The 17648-nt window shown below is 49.9% G+C and overlaps 1 protein-coding gene across 1 annotated transcript in view; it reads right to left on the reverse strand.

Annotated features, from left to right (window-relative positions):
• Positions 1 to 17648, reverse strand: part of SLC6A11 (solute carrier family 6 member 11) — a 121836-nt gene that overhangs the window by 57718 nt on the left and 46470 nt on the right. The window contains exon 6 of the mRNA XM_046645111.1: positions 5783 to 5917. Within this exon, the coding sequence (XP_046501067.1) occupies positions 5783 to 5917 (135 nt within the window). The remainder of the gene's footprint in view (positions 1 to 5782; positions 5918 to 17648) is intronic.

Below are 17648 nucleotides of genomic sequence, written 5' to 3' on the forward strand. Positions count from 1 at the left end.
CATACGCAGGTATGCAAGAAACGTCAGGGGAATAAACTAAGGGAGAGCTTTCCTGGACTCTGGTGACAGACGACTGTCCAGGACTGTAATAACTCCCAATCAAGCGCTCATTCCACCCCCTCCTGGCCTTCAGTCCACCTGAGACCACCCCCCAGGGACTGGGTGGAGCAGCCCAGGGGACCAGTGGGGCTCAGAGGCTGGAGGTCTGAACGCGTCCTGGAGTTCACCCTCTGACCAGCCCTCTGACCTCCCTGGGGCCCCTCTTCCCAGTCACCACTCCTTCCCATCTCTCCACCCACGGGAGCGATTTCAGCAGCTCCAGAATCGACCCCTTAGTCCTTGAGTCCCTCACAGCCACAGCAGGACGCAACACTGCAACTTCTGGATCGTCCCCAAGAAGCAAGGCTCTTCACACCCAGACCAGCCGAGCCCCAGGCCTAGTGACACTCTCTGGGAACTTTCCTTCCTGGGGCATTCTGAGGGACAAATGAGAAACTAAGGCAGGATCATTATTCAGGGGAAAAAAAAGAAAGCTGGGTGTGCCAAAAGGAGAACACTACCGAGAGACTCAAGACTGAGCCTTTTACTGACCTCCTGATAACGCGTTTCCAGCCCAGCTCTCCTCACCTACTTCCTCTGACTTGAGAGCTGAGCCTCAGTTGTCCTGAGGCGACCCTGTGGCTACCTGAAGTCCCACACCATCCCAGGGTGTCTCTCCTGCCCTGGCTGTGTCCCAAACATCAGCCAACCTCTCCCAGCTGTGCTACTTTTTCCATGTCCATGTTTATTCTGATATTTATTTAATATCTGCCTTTAAACTAACCTTGCTTTTTATTATAGATACGACATGTACAAGTAGATGTGCGTATATGTATATGCGTGCGTGTGAGTACATATACATCTCCTCAGTCTAGCAATAACTAGGAAGTCACGATTTAATGTGGTTGATGTCCCAGGGTTTTCTCTTATGTACATTAAAATATATACATCACTATAAAAAGAAAAAAAATCCCTCCACCAACTGGTTCACCATACTTGACCCTCATGGCCATCTGATGGGGCGGGCAAGTACGACCTGCAACCCTCATTCTAGGGCCCAGAAAGAGGAGACTTCACGAGGCCACACTGCCAGTAACAGGGGACAGGAAGTGAAGTCAGCGCCTCCTCCTCCTTCATGGTCTGCGCTATTCATAAATGGGAACGGTTGGCACCGGGTCGTGTGGATCTGCTGTTTTCTTCTTAAGACCTCACCTTCCTTCATTTAGGAGTTCTCCCACCCAGAACCAGCAACCCTGGGCTCCAAGTCCTAACGGGGTTGCTAAGCTGCTGTGTGGCCACAGGCAAGCAGCTCAGCCCTTCGACTCGGATCTCTCTATCTGCCGAGGGGACGTTCTAGCACTCGATTCTGCACCGCGACTCTGCTGACCCGCTCACAAGTGCCTTCCCCCTCAGCACAGGGAGACAGACCTTGTGGGACGCACCAGCCTCCAAAGTCTGAGGGGCCATCACGACCCCTCTGCAGGCTCAGCGTGACTGTGCATCCCACCGCCAGCCTTTCAGAGCCCAGAGTGGACTGAGGGCAAGCTCAGGGCTGCTGCCGCCTCCCTTCTCGCCGTGCTGGCCCTTTCCTGCAGCACACCCCAGCCTCCAAGACCACCAGCTATGTGGAGTTTTGTTTTCCTTTCCCTTTGGGGTCACTATCCTTATCTCTGCCCCAGACAATCAGCTATCACTGTTGCTTTTGGGGACACAGACACACACATACACAACATACCCATTTCCTGGCCATCAATGACAGAAAATCAAAAAACATTACAGCTCATAGATCTGGTCACCTGGAGGTTTTCAGACTTTTGCTAAAGCAACAGAACCTTCAAAAATCAAAACAGCTCTGACTCTTACATTCATTCAACAAACATTTATTGAGCACCTACTGTGTACTAGGCACTGAGCTAGCCAGGGACTGGGGACACAGTAGTGGGCAAGGCAGATGCAGCCCTTGGTTCGAGGCTGCCTCCTCGGCAAGGCCTCCCTGGCCGCTCTGCTGGAAATCGCAGCCCTCTCCCCATGCACTCTCTCTCCACTGCCAGACTTTGTCTCCATGGTCCTTGTTAATGAAATGCATGTTTTACTGTTCAATTTTGTTTATTGCCTGTTCCTCAACTGGAATAAAAATTCCATGGGGCAGGGACCCCTGTTCTGTCCACTGCTCTATCCCAACACCTATACTGGTCTCTGATACAGAGCAGGAACTCTGGAAATATCTGTGCAGCAAACGAATGGATATTAAACAAATCATACATGTAATACATATATACACAAAATTATATATGACTATTTCACTGCAAACATAGGTGCTTTGGAAAATAAGTATGGAATACTGGAGGGGCATGGCTGGTAGCTGCCTAACAAACTGATGTTTAAACTGAGTCCTAAAGGATGAGTGGATGTTAGGCAAAGTGGGGAAGGAGGGTCGGGGGAAGAGAGAGTGTTTCTAACAGAAAAACGCATGTGTAAAGGTCCTGTACAGAAATGAGGCCCATATCTGGAATGAACTGAAAAAGGGGGAGAGTGATGGGAGGTGCAGCAAGGAGGTAGCTCATGGAGGAGCTTGGAGGCCCCACTGTTTGGATCTTATTCCAAAGACCACAGGGAACCAGAGAAGGGATTTAAGCAAAGAGGTGCTCATCAGATTTATATTTTGTTATTTTTACTATCACTTATTATTATTATAAGATCACTCTGCTGCTGGGTGGGGAGTGGCCTGGATGGGTCAAGAGCCATTTCTGGAAGACCAATTAGGAGGCTGCTGTAGTTGTCAAGTAGGAGATGGTGGTGGCCTGGACCAGGCTGGTGGCAGCAGAGGCTGAGAGCAACATGAACAGAGTCAGGGCTCAGAACCCATCAGCTCCCTCCACCAGGCGTCTGAGGGTTCTTCAGCTCAGGAGTAGGCAAACTTTTTCTAGAAAAGGCCAAATACTAAATATTTTAGGTTTCACAGGTGCGCAGGCAAGACTGACTGTGCGGCCGGGTGTTGCTCACAGGGCTAGCTTTGACCGGTGCCTGGGAACTCGGCTTTGATGATGGCACTAAGTGATATGGTTGTTCCGTGTCCTGGGGCACTGAGCTCTGCTGTGCCAGCCTGCCAGCGCGGCTTGTACCAGTAATGCGGTTTGCGGTGAGCGCCTGCTGTCCTCCTGAGGGTCTGGGACCCTGAGGACTATGACTGATCACGCAGGCAGCAAGCACCTGTGTGCTGAACAAAATGCCCCGTTAAAAACCTCTTGAGTCCCGGGCAGGCTCCTCTGGACAGAAATACTGCCCACGGCTGCTGCACTTTGGTGCTGGAAGATGGAGACTGTTGTGTGCGGCCTCTCCCAGCAGGAGAGGAGACCATGGGAAGCCTGCGTGTGGGTTCCTCCAGACTCCACCTCATGTGTCTTTTTCTCACACTCATGATGGAAATAAACTACATCCAAGAGTGTAACTGCTTCTGAGTCCTGTGATCCCTTCTAGCAAACCACCGAAGGTGTGGGGGGGTCTTGAGATCTTCGACACAGGGGCCATACGGTTTCTGTCTCAACTACTCAACTCTGCCTTTGAGTTACGCCTTTGAGCAGCTACAGACAATATGTACAAAAAATAATAACGACGTGGTTCTGCTCCAATAAGAGTATTTAAAAAACAGGCAGAGGGCTGTCTCTGGCTTGCAGGCTGTGGTTTGCCAACCCACCTCACGGAAAACTTAGGGTTCCCTGAACCCACCTTGAAAACCATTGATGGAATTCAACTCCATCACGTCATCTGTGGGGAAACTGAGGCCCAGAGGGGGAAAGAGAAGAAACTTGTCCAAGGTCACTCAGAATGAGTGGCAGAACCAGAGGGAGAACCCACATCCTGACTCCCACCCCGGTGTCTTTTCCATGACTCCAAGTGGCCACCCCATACAACAGTCTTGCAGACAGTGCTGGCCTGGGAGCCAAGGCCTAAAAGGAACGAGATGGTAGGATCCGGCATGATTAGGGCACAGACGGTCTGAATGGTGAACTGCCTGGCCTCACCTCTGCTCTGGGTGTGTGTGTATGTGTGTGTGTGAGTGTGCAGGGATCTAAGGCTGAAAGTACTGACTGGGCTTTCCCAAACTTTTCTGATCATCAGAATCCTCTCTGAAACTTCTTAACAATAGTGATGCCCAGGTGCCATCTCAGACCCCCTGAAACCGAACCTCCAGGGGCAGGGACTGGAATCTGCCCTTTTAACACATTCCCAAGCGTTCTGGTGCTCAGCCAGCTTTGTAAACCGAATGATGCTCAAGACCTCAACCGACTACCTTGAGACCCAGGAAAAGGAAGTCTATGAGCAGAGGAGAGAACAGGAAATCTGTCCTGGGTTAAGGCAGAATTTGTGGACCTAACAAAAATACACAGACCAGTGATTTTGGAAACACATTTTCCAGAACTGCTTCTTCAACTCAGCCTTTGCCACCAGAGGCTGGAATTGGTGAGGCTAACAGTCAGGAACTAATTTCCTTCTTCCCAGGGGTTCTGCCTGCAGTGCAGGATGCTGCCATCAGGTCCTGGTGGTGCCTGAGCCTCAGGGCCCCTCTCGGCGCAGCAAACTGAGACAGAAATGAGCACGTGTTGCCACGCCACCATCCACTTGAATGCACCATAATAGGTACATCTGAGTTGCATTAACTAACACTGCACAAACATTTCCATGCAAGTTCTCCTAATGGGTGGGGGATGGGGGGGGGGCAGAAGCCACAGACGGCAGACTGGAAATTTCTTGCAAGACTCATGTTCCATTGAACATGGATTCCACACTCTACTGCATGGTCTATATTTGTTTTAATAGAAAAATGGGTGTCTCCTCACCCGCTCAAATACCTCTGAGTGCAGTATTTCACACAGTGGAATTACCTGGGGACCTTTAAAAGCTCCCGATACCTGGGACCCACGCCCAGAGACTTGACTTTAATTGGTTTGTGTTGTGCTCTGGGAACCGGGATTTTGAAAGGCTCCCCAGGAGCTTCTAATAAGCAGCGAGGTCGGGAAACTCGGGGCCCCTAAGATGCTCTGTTTTCATCTCTTGTCTAACACACGCCAGGCACCCCACCATGGACCCACTTCGAGAAGCTTAGGCATAAACAACTACTACGCACTGTTCAGAGAGCCAACGTCTTACCAAAGGCAACTAACAGCCGGTTTTCACCAGTTCTTTCTCTCTGTGAGCTACCCCCACAAAGAAAATCAATCACTAACGAGACCCCGCTTCTCTCTCTGAGACGCACGGCTGCTGGGAGCTGCGATCTCAGGTGAGAGAAAAAAAATATGTTTTTACTTTCACTAACCTCTAAATGAAATTCAGCATTTCCTTCAATCATGAATTCAGGCAGCAAACCACAGCACTGTTCGCAGTAGAAATCCCAGACACTTCCACATTGCAGTCTAGATAACAGCAAATGTCACTTATGCTCAGGGCTGCCTGAAACTGCGGAAATTACGGCACCTGTTGCTCTGTCTTGCCATGCGATGTACTGATAAACAGGCACATATTTTACCGTGTCACAAATCTTTCTTTTTAACGTTTTGGTGATTGTTTTTCAATATATTTAATTTCCTATGTATTTAATTTATGCGTTAAAATTATCATGCTGAGAAGGGGTCCACAGGCTTCCAACTGTTCAACTGGCCGTGGAGCCTCCGTGGCTGGCGCCAGGGGCCCACAGAAGGCTTCCCAGCAGTGGCAAGTGACCGTGCACCGAGCGAGCAACCCTTACCTGCGGGTCAGAGAGCCGGGAGAGGTCGGGATACAGGTAGAACTTGACGCCTTCAGAGGCCCCAGGCAACGTGACCCCTCGGATCAGGAGGATCAGAAGCATGACATAGGGGAACGTTGCAGTGACGTATACAACCTGCTCGGGAAAGAAGAGGAAAGAATCAGAAGGGGTGACATGGGGGGTGACACGGCAGGCTAAGCGGCAGGTCCCTAATCTCTCTCCGGGAGCAAGGGCTTTGCAAGGCAGAGGGAGCAGTGAACTCCTAACGCAGCCTGTCGTGCCGCCTCAGCTCTCACCACTGTCCCCTCACGGGCCGGGTCCTTCAGCAAGCATCTACCGAGCGCCCACAGTGATGCCTGCCATCAGTGCTTTACAGCTGGGCCACAGCCCACAGAAAGAAATACATGATACCACAACCTCGTGGACACTGAGCTGAAACAGGAAGCTCCACAAAATCATTCTCTGACACATGCTGCGCTCCATACTTTCTCTCTTACTCTATTTCCTTTTTTTAAAAACTGGTCATGACCCTCCAAACTCACGTCATAATTCACCAATGGGCCAACACCCACATTTTTGAAAAATACTGTTCTTAATGAAAATGACGTTTTCACAGCCAAGGACAGGATAGAGTAGGACAGAGAAGGGAGCGGCGGCAGACCCAGTGTCTGCCTGGAGGCAGGTGACAGGGAACCTGAGAAGCCCTTTCAGCCCACGGATTCTGTGTAAGAATCAAGACAGTGAAAGAAACAGGACCTTCCCCGGGTTTCCTCAGACAAGAGTGGCTTAGAAGGGACCAGCAACCCTTTCACAGACTACAGGAGCTCCTATCCTGGGGCCACCCCCTGTCTGAGGTCCCTGAAGGACCCAATGTCCCCTGCAGTTCTGGTTTTCCTCCTTTGTGGCATCCTTTCCTCCCGTCACTTGGTCCCTTCCTCCCAGTGGGGCCTGTCCATCTCATCTGTTTGGATCAGCAACTCGTTAACATCTGGGGGCCACGGACACTTCTGAGAATGTGACGACAGCCATGGACCCCCACCCCTTGCCCCAAGCGTGCAAAGACACAGGGACGTGTGCAAGCTTTTGGATGGTTCAGAGACTCATTCCCCAGGTGAAGACCCTGTGCTCTACGACTTACGCTCTCAACTCCTCCAGCACTGGTGCAGCCCCTCACTGCCTTACGACCCAGGCTTCCTCTCACCAGTGGTTCAGTCCTTCACTCCATTCATTCACTTATTCACTCGTCCACTATTCACTCACAAACACTAAAAACACTCCTATGTATCAAGCACTGAGCTGGGCTCTGGAACATACAAATAAGAATGAGTCACAGGATGGAAGTGCTGCTTTAAGAGGCTTCCCCATGGGTAGGAAAGACATACGGACAGGTAGGTAGGTAATTAATGCATTAGTAATCAGGGGAGTGCAGGATGCTGGAACACAGGGCAATCAGGGAGGGTTTCTCCAAGGAGGTGATTCATGTATCGGCCTGTGAAGGAGGAGTAGGAGTTCAGGACATGCGAAAGAGGGATGGAAGGAAGAAGAGAACAAATAAAATCCTACTCCATCACACATCACACGTGATGATAGCAACAGCCACATGTCTTCAGCACTTCCACATACTGAGCATTCGTTCTGTGAATAGCATGATTATCCTCTTTCACACTGGAGGAAGGTCAGAGAGGCCACGAGGACCTTGCCTAGGCCGGCCCCACTAACGAACAGCAGGTGTGGGATTCACAATGCGGCCTGCCTGCCTTCAGTCACGTGTTCAACTGTCAGGCTATGTCCATGGCTCTCATGACAGCAATGCCTACCTGGTGCTATTTCCCCCATTTTAGAGATGCAACTCAGGAATCGGTAGGTAAATGACAAAGCAGGTCAAACCCAGTTCTCAAGAATAGGAAATAGGAACCAGCAGGGGGCGGTGTCAACGGGTCCTGCAGACGACCTGGAAAGCTGGAGTATTTCATCCAGACGCTGGCCCTAACCTACACGCTGGCGCAATCCTCAGCCCACTCACAGCCCTGCCCCACCAATTTCGGCATCCCTGTTTCCAATTCAACCATTGGCTCTATTGACACATCATGTAATCAATACAAACAATCTCTTGCTGTCGTATATGATGTAACCCAGAGAAGGTAAATACAGGTCCAATATATAATAATGAGAGACCAGGAGCCAACATTAACAATAATAAAACATTAGAGCCAGCAGTCAAGAAGGGTTGATGGTTCCTGGCCAGGGAACAACAGTGTTATCAACTCAATCTCCATCACCCTGAGCTGTGCAGGCACAAGCTGTCATAATCTGCAGCATTTCACGTAAGTTCCTGAGTCTCTTCCTTCAAAACGAACCCCTCAGTCAACCAGCTCAAGCCTATGAAAAGTCAGGCTAAAAATCTATTGCTTTCACTGAATAATTTTCACTTTCATCTCTGTTGTATGGCAGAAGATTAATTATCCCAAATGCCCGCGACCTGATTAATGATATTTTGGGGCTTAGCCATCTTAACCCCCAATGCTCACAACATTTAAGGAAAAGAACATTACTATGCAAAACTTAAGAACAAGTGAAAATCATAGCAATTTGTCCTTTATCTGTGGGACCACCTTATGTGACTAAACTTGTCGGTTATGCTCTGCTCGGTCTGTTTAGAGTAGACTGGACACTGGAGTGTCATTAAGGGGACACTTATAACCTGGCCAAAAGCACCCTTATGGTGCCCCTGGCAACATTTAGAGCAGATTGCTCTCCAGCGACCACAGTGCCATGACTGATTAAATGGCTGATGATTATTCTGAGGCAATTCCATTGTTTAGAGTTCTAAATTGATGCTCTGGTTCTATATTATATTTAGAAGTATTCTCCCTCCACTAGCATCCACACCTTCATTTTTATACTCTTTTTATAAAACCATAGGGAAATAAAATATTCAGATGAATTGCCCAAAGACCACAGTGAAGACAACGAATTAGGCTGCCAAAGTGAAACCACTGGCTGGCAGGCTTTAGCTAGAAAAATTCCTTTGTGAGCCGAGGTTTGAGAGCCTCGAGTCAGGGTACAAAAGGTGGTTCAGGGGCATCATTATGTAATGCACACAAGTGGAGAGTGGTATGAGAGGCGAAAACGCAATGCTGAGGACAGCCTGTCTCTGTCACTTGTCCTGGCTTTCTTAATAGCCCCTTTTAATCTGCTTCTACCCTCAGCCATACCAGACACTTAGACATCATCTTTTATTTTTCCTGAGAACAGCTGCAGACTGTCCAAACAACACAGATCTAGTCTTCAAGAGATTGCACGTAAATGGCACACGTGCTGCCACATGCTTCCTGTGCTCACAGCAGACATCACTAATGATCCCAACACGCTTAGCAGCTAAGCCTGGACGCAGCCTCAGAACCCTCCACATAGGACTCCAGGCAGCCCCCATAATCAGTTGAGAAGAAACCCACTATCTGCCATTTTTTATTTATGCATTCACAGAGTCTCCTGCAGGTCCTCAGTCTCTGTCCTCAGAGGGTAAGACGCAGGTCGTGTGCTCAGAGAAAGAACTGCTGAGTGTGTGCACACACGAATGCGACACCTGGGGTTGTGACACCGCAGCAGCAGGGACTCAGCCTCCTCCTGGCTGAGATGGGGATGTGGAGCTGGTTGCCAAGGGCAAGCAAAAAAGAGCGAGGCCAAGTCAGGCAGAGATGTGGAACCGGCCAAGGACACGGAAATGTCCCCTGGGAAGTCTAGGAACCTCCAGGTACTCAAGCTGGAGTCAGCCTCTCCTCTTTCCTCAGCTTCTTCCACATTCAGTCAGTAGAATCGAGCCCTCCCAACTTGATCCCCAACTCTATCCTGAAATTACACCCCCTCTCAGCCTCATCATCAGGGCCCCTTATCACTTTCTTCTCGGTCATGTGACAGCCCAAACTATGACCCAGGTTTTAAAAATACGAATCTGGCATGTGTCTTCCTGCTCCTCTGAGCCCACTCTCTCACCTCACATCCAAGGTTGTGGGATACAGTGCAAAGGGTTGGACTTTCAGTCAGACAATCCTGGGTTCAAATCCTGGTGCGGCCCCCACTTGCTGTGTGGCCTGACCCGTCTCCACACTTCCCCAACCACTGTGTTCTCCACTGCACCAGGGCCCTCGCCTCTGGGGGGCATGCCAGGCTCCTTCAGGCCTCCTTGCCTGGTCATGCCTCTCTTTGTCATAACGTCCATCCCCAGCTCCCGGGCCACCCACAGCATCAGTCCTGGGAGTGTCTGCACCCATATAAGGCCGAGGACTCCTTGCCCCCAGCTGCAGCATCACTGTCCTACCTACTTCACAGGTCAAGCAGCAGAAGTCCACAGAGGTCGACTGGAAGTGCCTCAGTCTCACTCAGGAGCCACCCTCTTCCCAGAGCCATGCCTCTGCCCCAAGGCTGCCGAGAGAGGCTGAAGTGCCGGGCCCTCCCGGACCCCCGTCCCACACTCATCCCCCAGTCACTCCCGAGCCCTCCCAGCACTACAGCTGCTCTCCATCAGCTGTTTTATTTTCCTGTAAGTTTAACATTTCTACAAGGGAAGTTCCACAAGGAACGGCGGTTCTGTCTTTGACTTTCCCAGCTGTACCCACAGTGACAAGGACAGATTATGGTGCATAAAATGTGCTCAATAAATATCTGCTGGATGGATAAACAAACATGCAGGCTGACATCCGGAACCCTGAGGTTAGGATGCAGAGCTTCAGAACACCACTTTGTGCTTCATCCTCAAGAGATGCTGGATCCACACCAAACAGGATTCAGAAAATTGAATCAGATTTTAAGAGGAGTGTTTATAAAGAAATCACAAGAGATTTGGTTTGAAAGGAAAGACCAGTTCGGATACAAAGGGCAAGGAAGTACAGGTGGAAGGGGCTCCCCGCAGAGTTCAGTGTCCCTTTCGAGGTGTCTGAGGCCCCACAACTCATCTGGAAGAGCCAAGCAGGGCTTAGGCATTACGCTAAATTATGCAGAGTTTGGTGATGGGCACAATAAGGTCACTGACAAGGTACCACTGAGCCGGGCCACGGCCAGTGGTGGCTCAGACCCAGGGAGGTGGGCTGGGGGGAGGAGGCTAATCTGTCAGACTTCTCAGGCCCGTGAAACGAGCTCCTGACCAAGCGCACCCCCTGGTTAAGAAAGAGTTTTTTACTATTGTTTAGATTTCTTTTAGCAGGTCAAGTCCTTCTGAATATAAAGGTTAGCACAATTGGTGGTAATTATACTGTATCCTGTTTTAATGAACTCTAATTGCTCATCTGCATTCCAATACTGGCATTGTGGGGTGTTTTCCCCCTACTTCCAGGACACAGCTATTTATTTCATAGCAGGGGGATTGTCTGCAGAAGTGCTGCCCCTCCCCAAGTTGTCCGGGATAATTGGGTCAACTGGAAAGCTGAGTGTTGTTCAAAAGGCATTGGGCCAGGAGGGTAAGGACCCAGGACTGCAGGGTCAAAAGATCCAATGTGCTGGGCAGCCTGGGCAAGTTCCTACCCTCTCTGGGCTGGCATTTTACCATCCACAAAGAGGCAGGGGTAAATTAATCCAAACAATCACTCTTGTACCATTCTCCCAATTTTTTTTGCCATATATATCACTTTTGTATTATTTACTTAAGATTTTCTATAAATCAATATGCTCTCTTACATTAATGTATGCAATGAGAAAACTGTGAATTACCACCGTAAACCAAAACCTTCATCTCTTACCATAAATAGAAGGTAAATGTAAAAATAAATGCAATGAAAACAAAACGTGATTAAATCCTAGCCAGAGGTTCTGAGTCTGAGCTGTGCTCTCTCTGTCCAAAAGCAAGAGCAGCAAGTGTCGAGAGCCGAGAGGTGCTACAAGGCGAGTCAGCTCACTGCCCCTGTTCCCTCAGGAGACATGCACAGGGAATGTCTTCTCATCAGGTGATTGGATGTTCTTTCATCTGGGTTCACGTATGACTAAATTATCCTGTGGACCCCCAGTAGAAGAACACTTCCTTGGGGCCGGCCCGGTGGCGCAGCGGTTAAGTGTACACGTTCTGCTTCCGCGGCCCGGGGTTCGCTGGTTCAGATCCCGGGTGCGGACATGACACTGCTTGGCAAAGCCATGCTGTGGTAGGCATCCCACATATAAAGTAGAGGAAGATGGGCACGGATGTTAGCTCAGGGCCAGTCTTCCTCAGCAAAAAGAAGAGGATTGGCAACAGTTAGCTCAGAGCTAATTTTCCTGAAAAAAAAAAAAAAAAGAACCCTTCCCATGTTTGTGGGAAAGAGCAGAGAGCTGATCTTTCAGGTTCAATCTAGAAACTGCAGTGTTTTCTAGAACAGTCTGCTGTCAACCACAATCTTTTCCAAAGAACCAGGACTCCCTGGAGCTATCCAGGGTCCTGACACTTATCTGCTTGAACCTTCCGTGAGCCAGCCACCCAGAGCCTTGGAAGACACTGCCATTAATAGAGCACCTGCTGGGTGCCAGAGATGTGTCATAGAGTGTCTCTGACTGATCCTCATACCCTTATATAGGTTCTATCCCCATTTTGCAGACAAAGAAAAGCCTGAGGATGAGAGACAGTGTGGCCTGTTCCAGGTCACAGGGCAGGGCTGAAAATGATCAGAAGTCTGCTCTCTCTGCCATGGCCGTGCCCTCTGCTGCAAACATGGCCAGGTATTGCCTTCCTGTTTCCAACTCCTGTTTTCTCCTCTGTCTGTCCTTAACCTCAAGGGTCCAGGTTGCCCGACTTTTGGCAGCAACTCATCATTGCCCACCACACCAGCCTGGGAAACACTGCGTTAGCCCCGCGCTCCCCAACTTCTCTCCAGCCAGGCTTGCTCTGTGTCCTGTGTGCATCTGCCCATCCCATCTGGAAAGCATGGTACTGAATATCCAGTCCTCAGAGAATCATTGTTCTGAATGCCAGCAAATTTTTTCCCCAGCTTTGGTTTTGGAGACAGCACTACCTGAATGCCCAGGAAAAAAACACTCTAGCAGGCACCAAATGGTGTGGCATCATTTCCACTAAGATGTTACTGATCTCTGGGAACAAGATGCTAGGAGAATGTGAGTCTGAAGTAGGGAGGTCATCACGGGCACATCTGGCCTCTTCACCATTTTCTGAGGTTTTCTTACACCATTCGAACAGAAAGAGTAAATGAAAAAAAACCTTCTGTTTTAGCAACTTAATTCTAAATAGGTGGAGGAAGTCATGTCTTCACAAGAAAATACTGAAGATATTCACTATTCAAGACGGTAACGGTATTTTAGCAATGCAGCAATATTTCCACGGGGAGCTAAAGTTACAATTTTTGTGCAGTAACAGTGGTTTGTCACTAGCTGTGAAAGTTAGCCCATGGGCGGAGCCTGAAAGAACAAACATACCAAAACGCTGGCCCACCTTGGGACTCACGTTTCATGGCTTCGTCCCTGAGCTGGGAGAAGAGGAAGAGAGGAGAGGTGCAAGGGACAGGATTAGAGCTGGGAGGACCAGGATCTGGTCCCCACTCCACCACAGCAGCAGAGCCCATGAGTCCCTCCCTCCCCCAGATCTGCAGTGACAAAGCCCACGATTTTCAACTACATCCATGGCTGCCGAGAACAACGACATTTCCCAGCCTCTTGCGCAGCTAGGTATGACCATGTGACTACCTTCTGGCCAATCAGATATGAACAAAGGTGCCAGGTACAACTTCTAGGTCATGTCCTTAAAGGGAAGGGCTGCACCTACCCTTCTCTTCTTGCCCCTCCCATGGGCTGGAATGAAGACCAGGCAGTGAGCCATCTTAGACCACGGAAATGAGGGCGACACCCAAGGGAAGGCAGAGCAACAAAACAAAAGGAGTTTGGGTCAACCAAAGCAGGCAGCTCACGCCTGGACTACTACAGCAGAGAGAAATAAACTATCTTGTTTCCATTATTGCTCTTTGAGGTTTCCATTGTAAGGAGTCAAACATGTAACCTAAATATCTAACCACTGACTGCCTCTGTGATAATGGGGAGGTCCTGTTCCTGCTCTAAGTCTGTATGTTTTTTTTTTTTTTTCTGCTGAGGAAGATTTATGCTGAGCTAACATCTGTTGCCAGTCTTCCTCTATTTTGTATGTGAGCTGCTGTCCACTGATAGACAAGTAGTGTAGGTCTGCACCCACGAACCAAATCGGGGCTGCTGAAGCATAGCATGTCAAACTTAACCACTAGGCCACCAGGGATGGCCCTGTACCATTTTTTGTTAAATAAAGGCCCTAGCCCAGATGATCCACACTATTCCTTTCTACTCAGAATGAAGAGAAAATGCAGAGGACAACCTGAGGATGCTGAAGGTGGACTCCTGAGGTGACCACCCTACACTTGGAGTCAACCAGGAATGTCAACAAATGGTCAGGAGTCTTCAGAAAGGTCTGGCCAGTAACATTAAAAGAGCAGTTAGAACAGACCTGCCAAAGAGATCACCATTTCTTGGTAAGCCACACTTCTAACCTCCTCCATCACGGTTTAGAATGAGCTTCACAGGGGGGAGCCAAATTTGGTGTGGACCCCATCACCAAGCACAAAGGTGTGTGAGTGTGTTAGAGGGTCTGAGGCCTTCCTCTGCCTCCACCTTCCCCATGTGTGGAATGAGGGTGACGCCTATTGCAAAGGTTGACGTGAGGATTAGAGATCCCCATGCAAAGCACCTGACGCAGACATCACTCCACAACTGGAAGGATGGTGATGACCCTTGCTGGCCCTCACTGGATCAATAAGCAACACCCCTCCAGCCCAGGGAGCCAGTGGCCTTGACTGGCAAAGAACATATCTAGGTGTTCAAGACTGCAAACAGAGAGGCTGGCATCAGCCCTGTCTTGACTGTAAGAGGGGGCAGGGGAGTGGCTCCCCAAAATGCTTATGGGATCCTCTGACTGACAAGGGGGGTGACTGGCAATGTGGCAGCAGTGGCAGGCAGGTGTGAACAGGTGGTAATTCACTGGCTGGGAAAATCTGGGTGAATAAATCCCAGAGATAAGAAACACATCAGGACAGAGGGGAAGTGGACACGGCCATGCTGAGGAGTTGCAGCCGCCAGACTCTGGAAGGAAGGCTAGAGGGCAGCAGGAGTAAGCCAAGGAGGCCGTTATGGATGAGCATCCTCTGGAGCCCCAACTCCAGGCAACAGCTGTGGCAGCTGAGGGGCCAGGGTGCGACAGTCTTAGATGGAATGGAAGACACTATTGCAGGAAGGAACCAGGTGAGACCAAATTCCAATTTAAAAGAACACAAGTACTCAAAAGCTGAGCTGAAGGGAAGGATGCGCCCTGGCTGTGTCGTCACAGACACAGCGACAGGACGAAGCTTGCCCCGTAAAGAGGGAGGTCAGACTTCTTTTTGCAGAGGCAAAGGACAAGAGCATCACCAACTTTCATGAGGCTCCAGCGAGAAAGGAGCTTGGGGACTGCCCATTGAAGGCACGTGGTTGCTGCGGGCCCAGATGCAGCTTACGGGGGGAACTTGCTGAGACTTAGATAGTGACCCCAAAATGCCACTCTCAACCCTGACAGGTCATGAGAAAGGATTAGATCTACGGAGATCTTCAGGGGTTGGGGCATTGTGGACAAGAAACCAAACATCATAGGAGCCCAGAGAATGGTGTTACTCCTGCTTCTTGCTGGTGGTTGGGACCACAAAGATCACTGACACCCAAGGCCTGTTCTAACCATGCTTCCATGGCTCCCTTACTTAGTAACGAGGGACATCCTGGTTGAAGCAGAGGGCTAAGAGGGAAAGGGCTCAGTTCAGGGGAAATGGAAAATCGGGAGATGTCTAATAGTGACGGGACAAACATTTACTGCTGGCTCTACATGCCTCATTCTTATGTCACCCAGTGCTATGAGACAGAAACTATTGTCATTCCCACTTAACGCAAGTAGATACTGAAGCACCCAGAAGTCGAGTATTTTGCCCGTGGTTGCACAGCTGGAAAAAGGCAGGATTTGGGGCCAATCCGTAGCATAGTGGTCAAGTTCTGCATGCTCTGCTTGGATGGCCTGGGTTCGTAGGTTCGGATCCCAGGCGCAGACCTACACCATTCGTCAGCCATGCTGTGGTGGTGATCCACATATAAAGTGGAGGAAAATTGGCAAAGATGTTAGGTCAGGGCTAATCTTCCTCAAGCAAAAAAAAAAAAAGAAGAAGATTGGCAACAGATGTTAGCTCAGGGCTAATCTTTCTGAGCAAAAAAAAGAAAAAGGCAGGATTCAAGCTCAGATCCATCTGATCAAAGCCTACACTCAACTACCACCCAAGCAGCTTCGCCTCATACCACATCTCCCTGTGTTCCCTGAGCAAACACTTGCTGCCTGCGAGCCTTTGCTTTTGTCATTGCCGTCACCTGACAGGTCCTTTCCCCCTTCTCTACTAACCAGAATCCTGCCCACCTGGAAGCCCAGTTCAACGACTAAGTCTTCCAGGACTGAGCACGAGGCCAAGGACTGGATGAAATGCTCCTTCCACAGCCTACAGCACACTGAGCAAGACAGCACACAGATACGGGATCTGCCTGAGTTCGAATCCAGCCTCTGGCACTTCCTAGGTATATGACTGACTTTTGGCAAATTATTGTCTTTCCAGGTCTTGCTATTCCCTTCTGTAATACGGGGATAATGCAGCAGATTAACTCACTCCCTTTGAGCCTCAGGTTCTTAATCTATGGAATGTTGGTAAGAGTTCCCACCTCTCGTGGTAAGCATGAGGATTAAAGGAGCCACAGTCACACAGCACTAGGCACAGCGACATGGCACGTCAGGCCCGAGTAGACAGCTCCCTTTGCTTCTTTCAGTCTAGCTTCATTTAGCCCCATTTCAGTCTAGCTTCTCACACACCTGCCTCTCCCTCTAGGCTGGGATCTACTGAAGGGTCAGGGCGTCACTCACCTTGGCAAGCTCTGAAACGCTTCTTGCAAAGACCTCCACAGACTGCAAAGAGTCGATGAATGAACATATCCTGACCTCAATAACCCAGCGAGAATGAGTGGAACAGAACAGGGTAGGATCCCACGTGTCTGCAATGGGCCTTCGGTGTACACAGCCTCTGTTCTCACTGAGTCTCTCCAGCTGAGAGTAAAGAACTTTCTGCTGAATTCCATTCACCAGCCATTTATTGAGCCCACTGTGTGCCGGGGGCTGCGCTGGTTTGAGAGAGCACGCTGAGGAAGGAGCCTGGCCCCGGCTGCAAGGGCGTATGAGCCAGCCCTAGACTTGGTCAGACGTAACGATGGCCCATCCAGGGCATGGCAGTGGTGGGAGCTCAGGGACACGCAGAGTGATGAGGAACAGCTGGACAGGTCCTCCTGGAGCTGAAGGGGACAGGCTGCCCCCGCTGGTCAGAGTCCTGATCTAGAAAGTACCGTGTGGATAATTCCTTAAGCAAGAAGGGCTCAGAACATGGAGCACGTGGGCTGCTTCAGCCTGGGAGCATCACCTCCAGGGGAAGAGACAAGCTCTTCGTGGTGGCAGGGAAGCTGGGCCCGGAGGTGACAGATATTTCAGTAGCAACCACGCTCATTAAGACAGGTGAGACCAACTCAAATCCTTGTCCACGGGCTATCTAAAAATCACTGGATGGGGGAGTCTAGCTTTTAAGCCTATTTCATGGTGAATTAAGATTAGCTAGAGAGTCAACGCTATTGAGTGTTACATAGCTCCACCATAAAGACCACAAAAATGAAAAGAAATCCCCAAACAAGCCCGGCGACATAAATATTCCATGCAGTGCCTGGGCAAGCTTACAGCGGCGTTAGGAGCTATTATTTACCGCCTGGAAAACACCCTCAGCACCATGGCTAATGATGATTGAAACCCCATCCATCTCTCTTGGACTGGAAGGCT

Source organism: Equus quagga, chromosome 1 (assembly GCF_021613505.1).
Source record: "Equus quagga isolate Etosha38 chromosome 1, UCLA_HA_Equagga_1.0, whole genome shotgun sequence".
Lineage (NCBI taxonomy): Eukaryota > Metazoa > Chordata > Mammalia > Perissodactyla > Equidae > Equus > Equus quagga.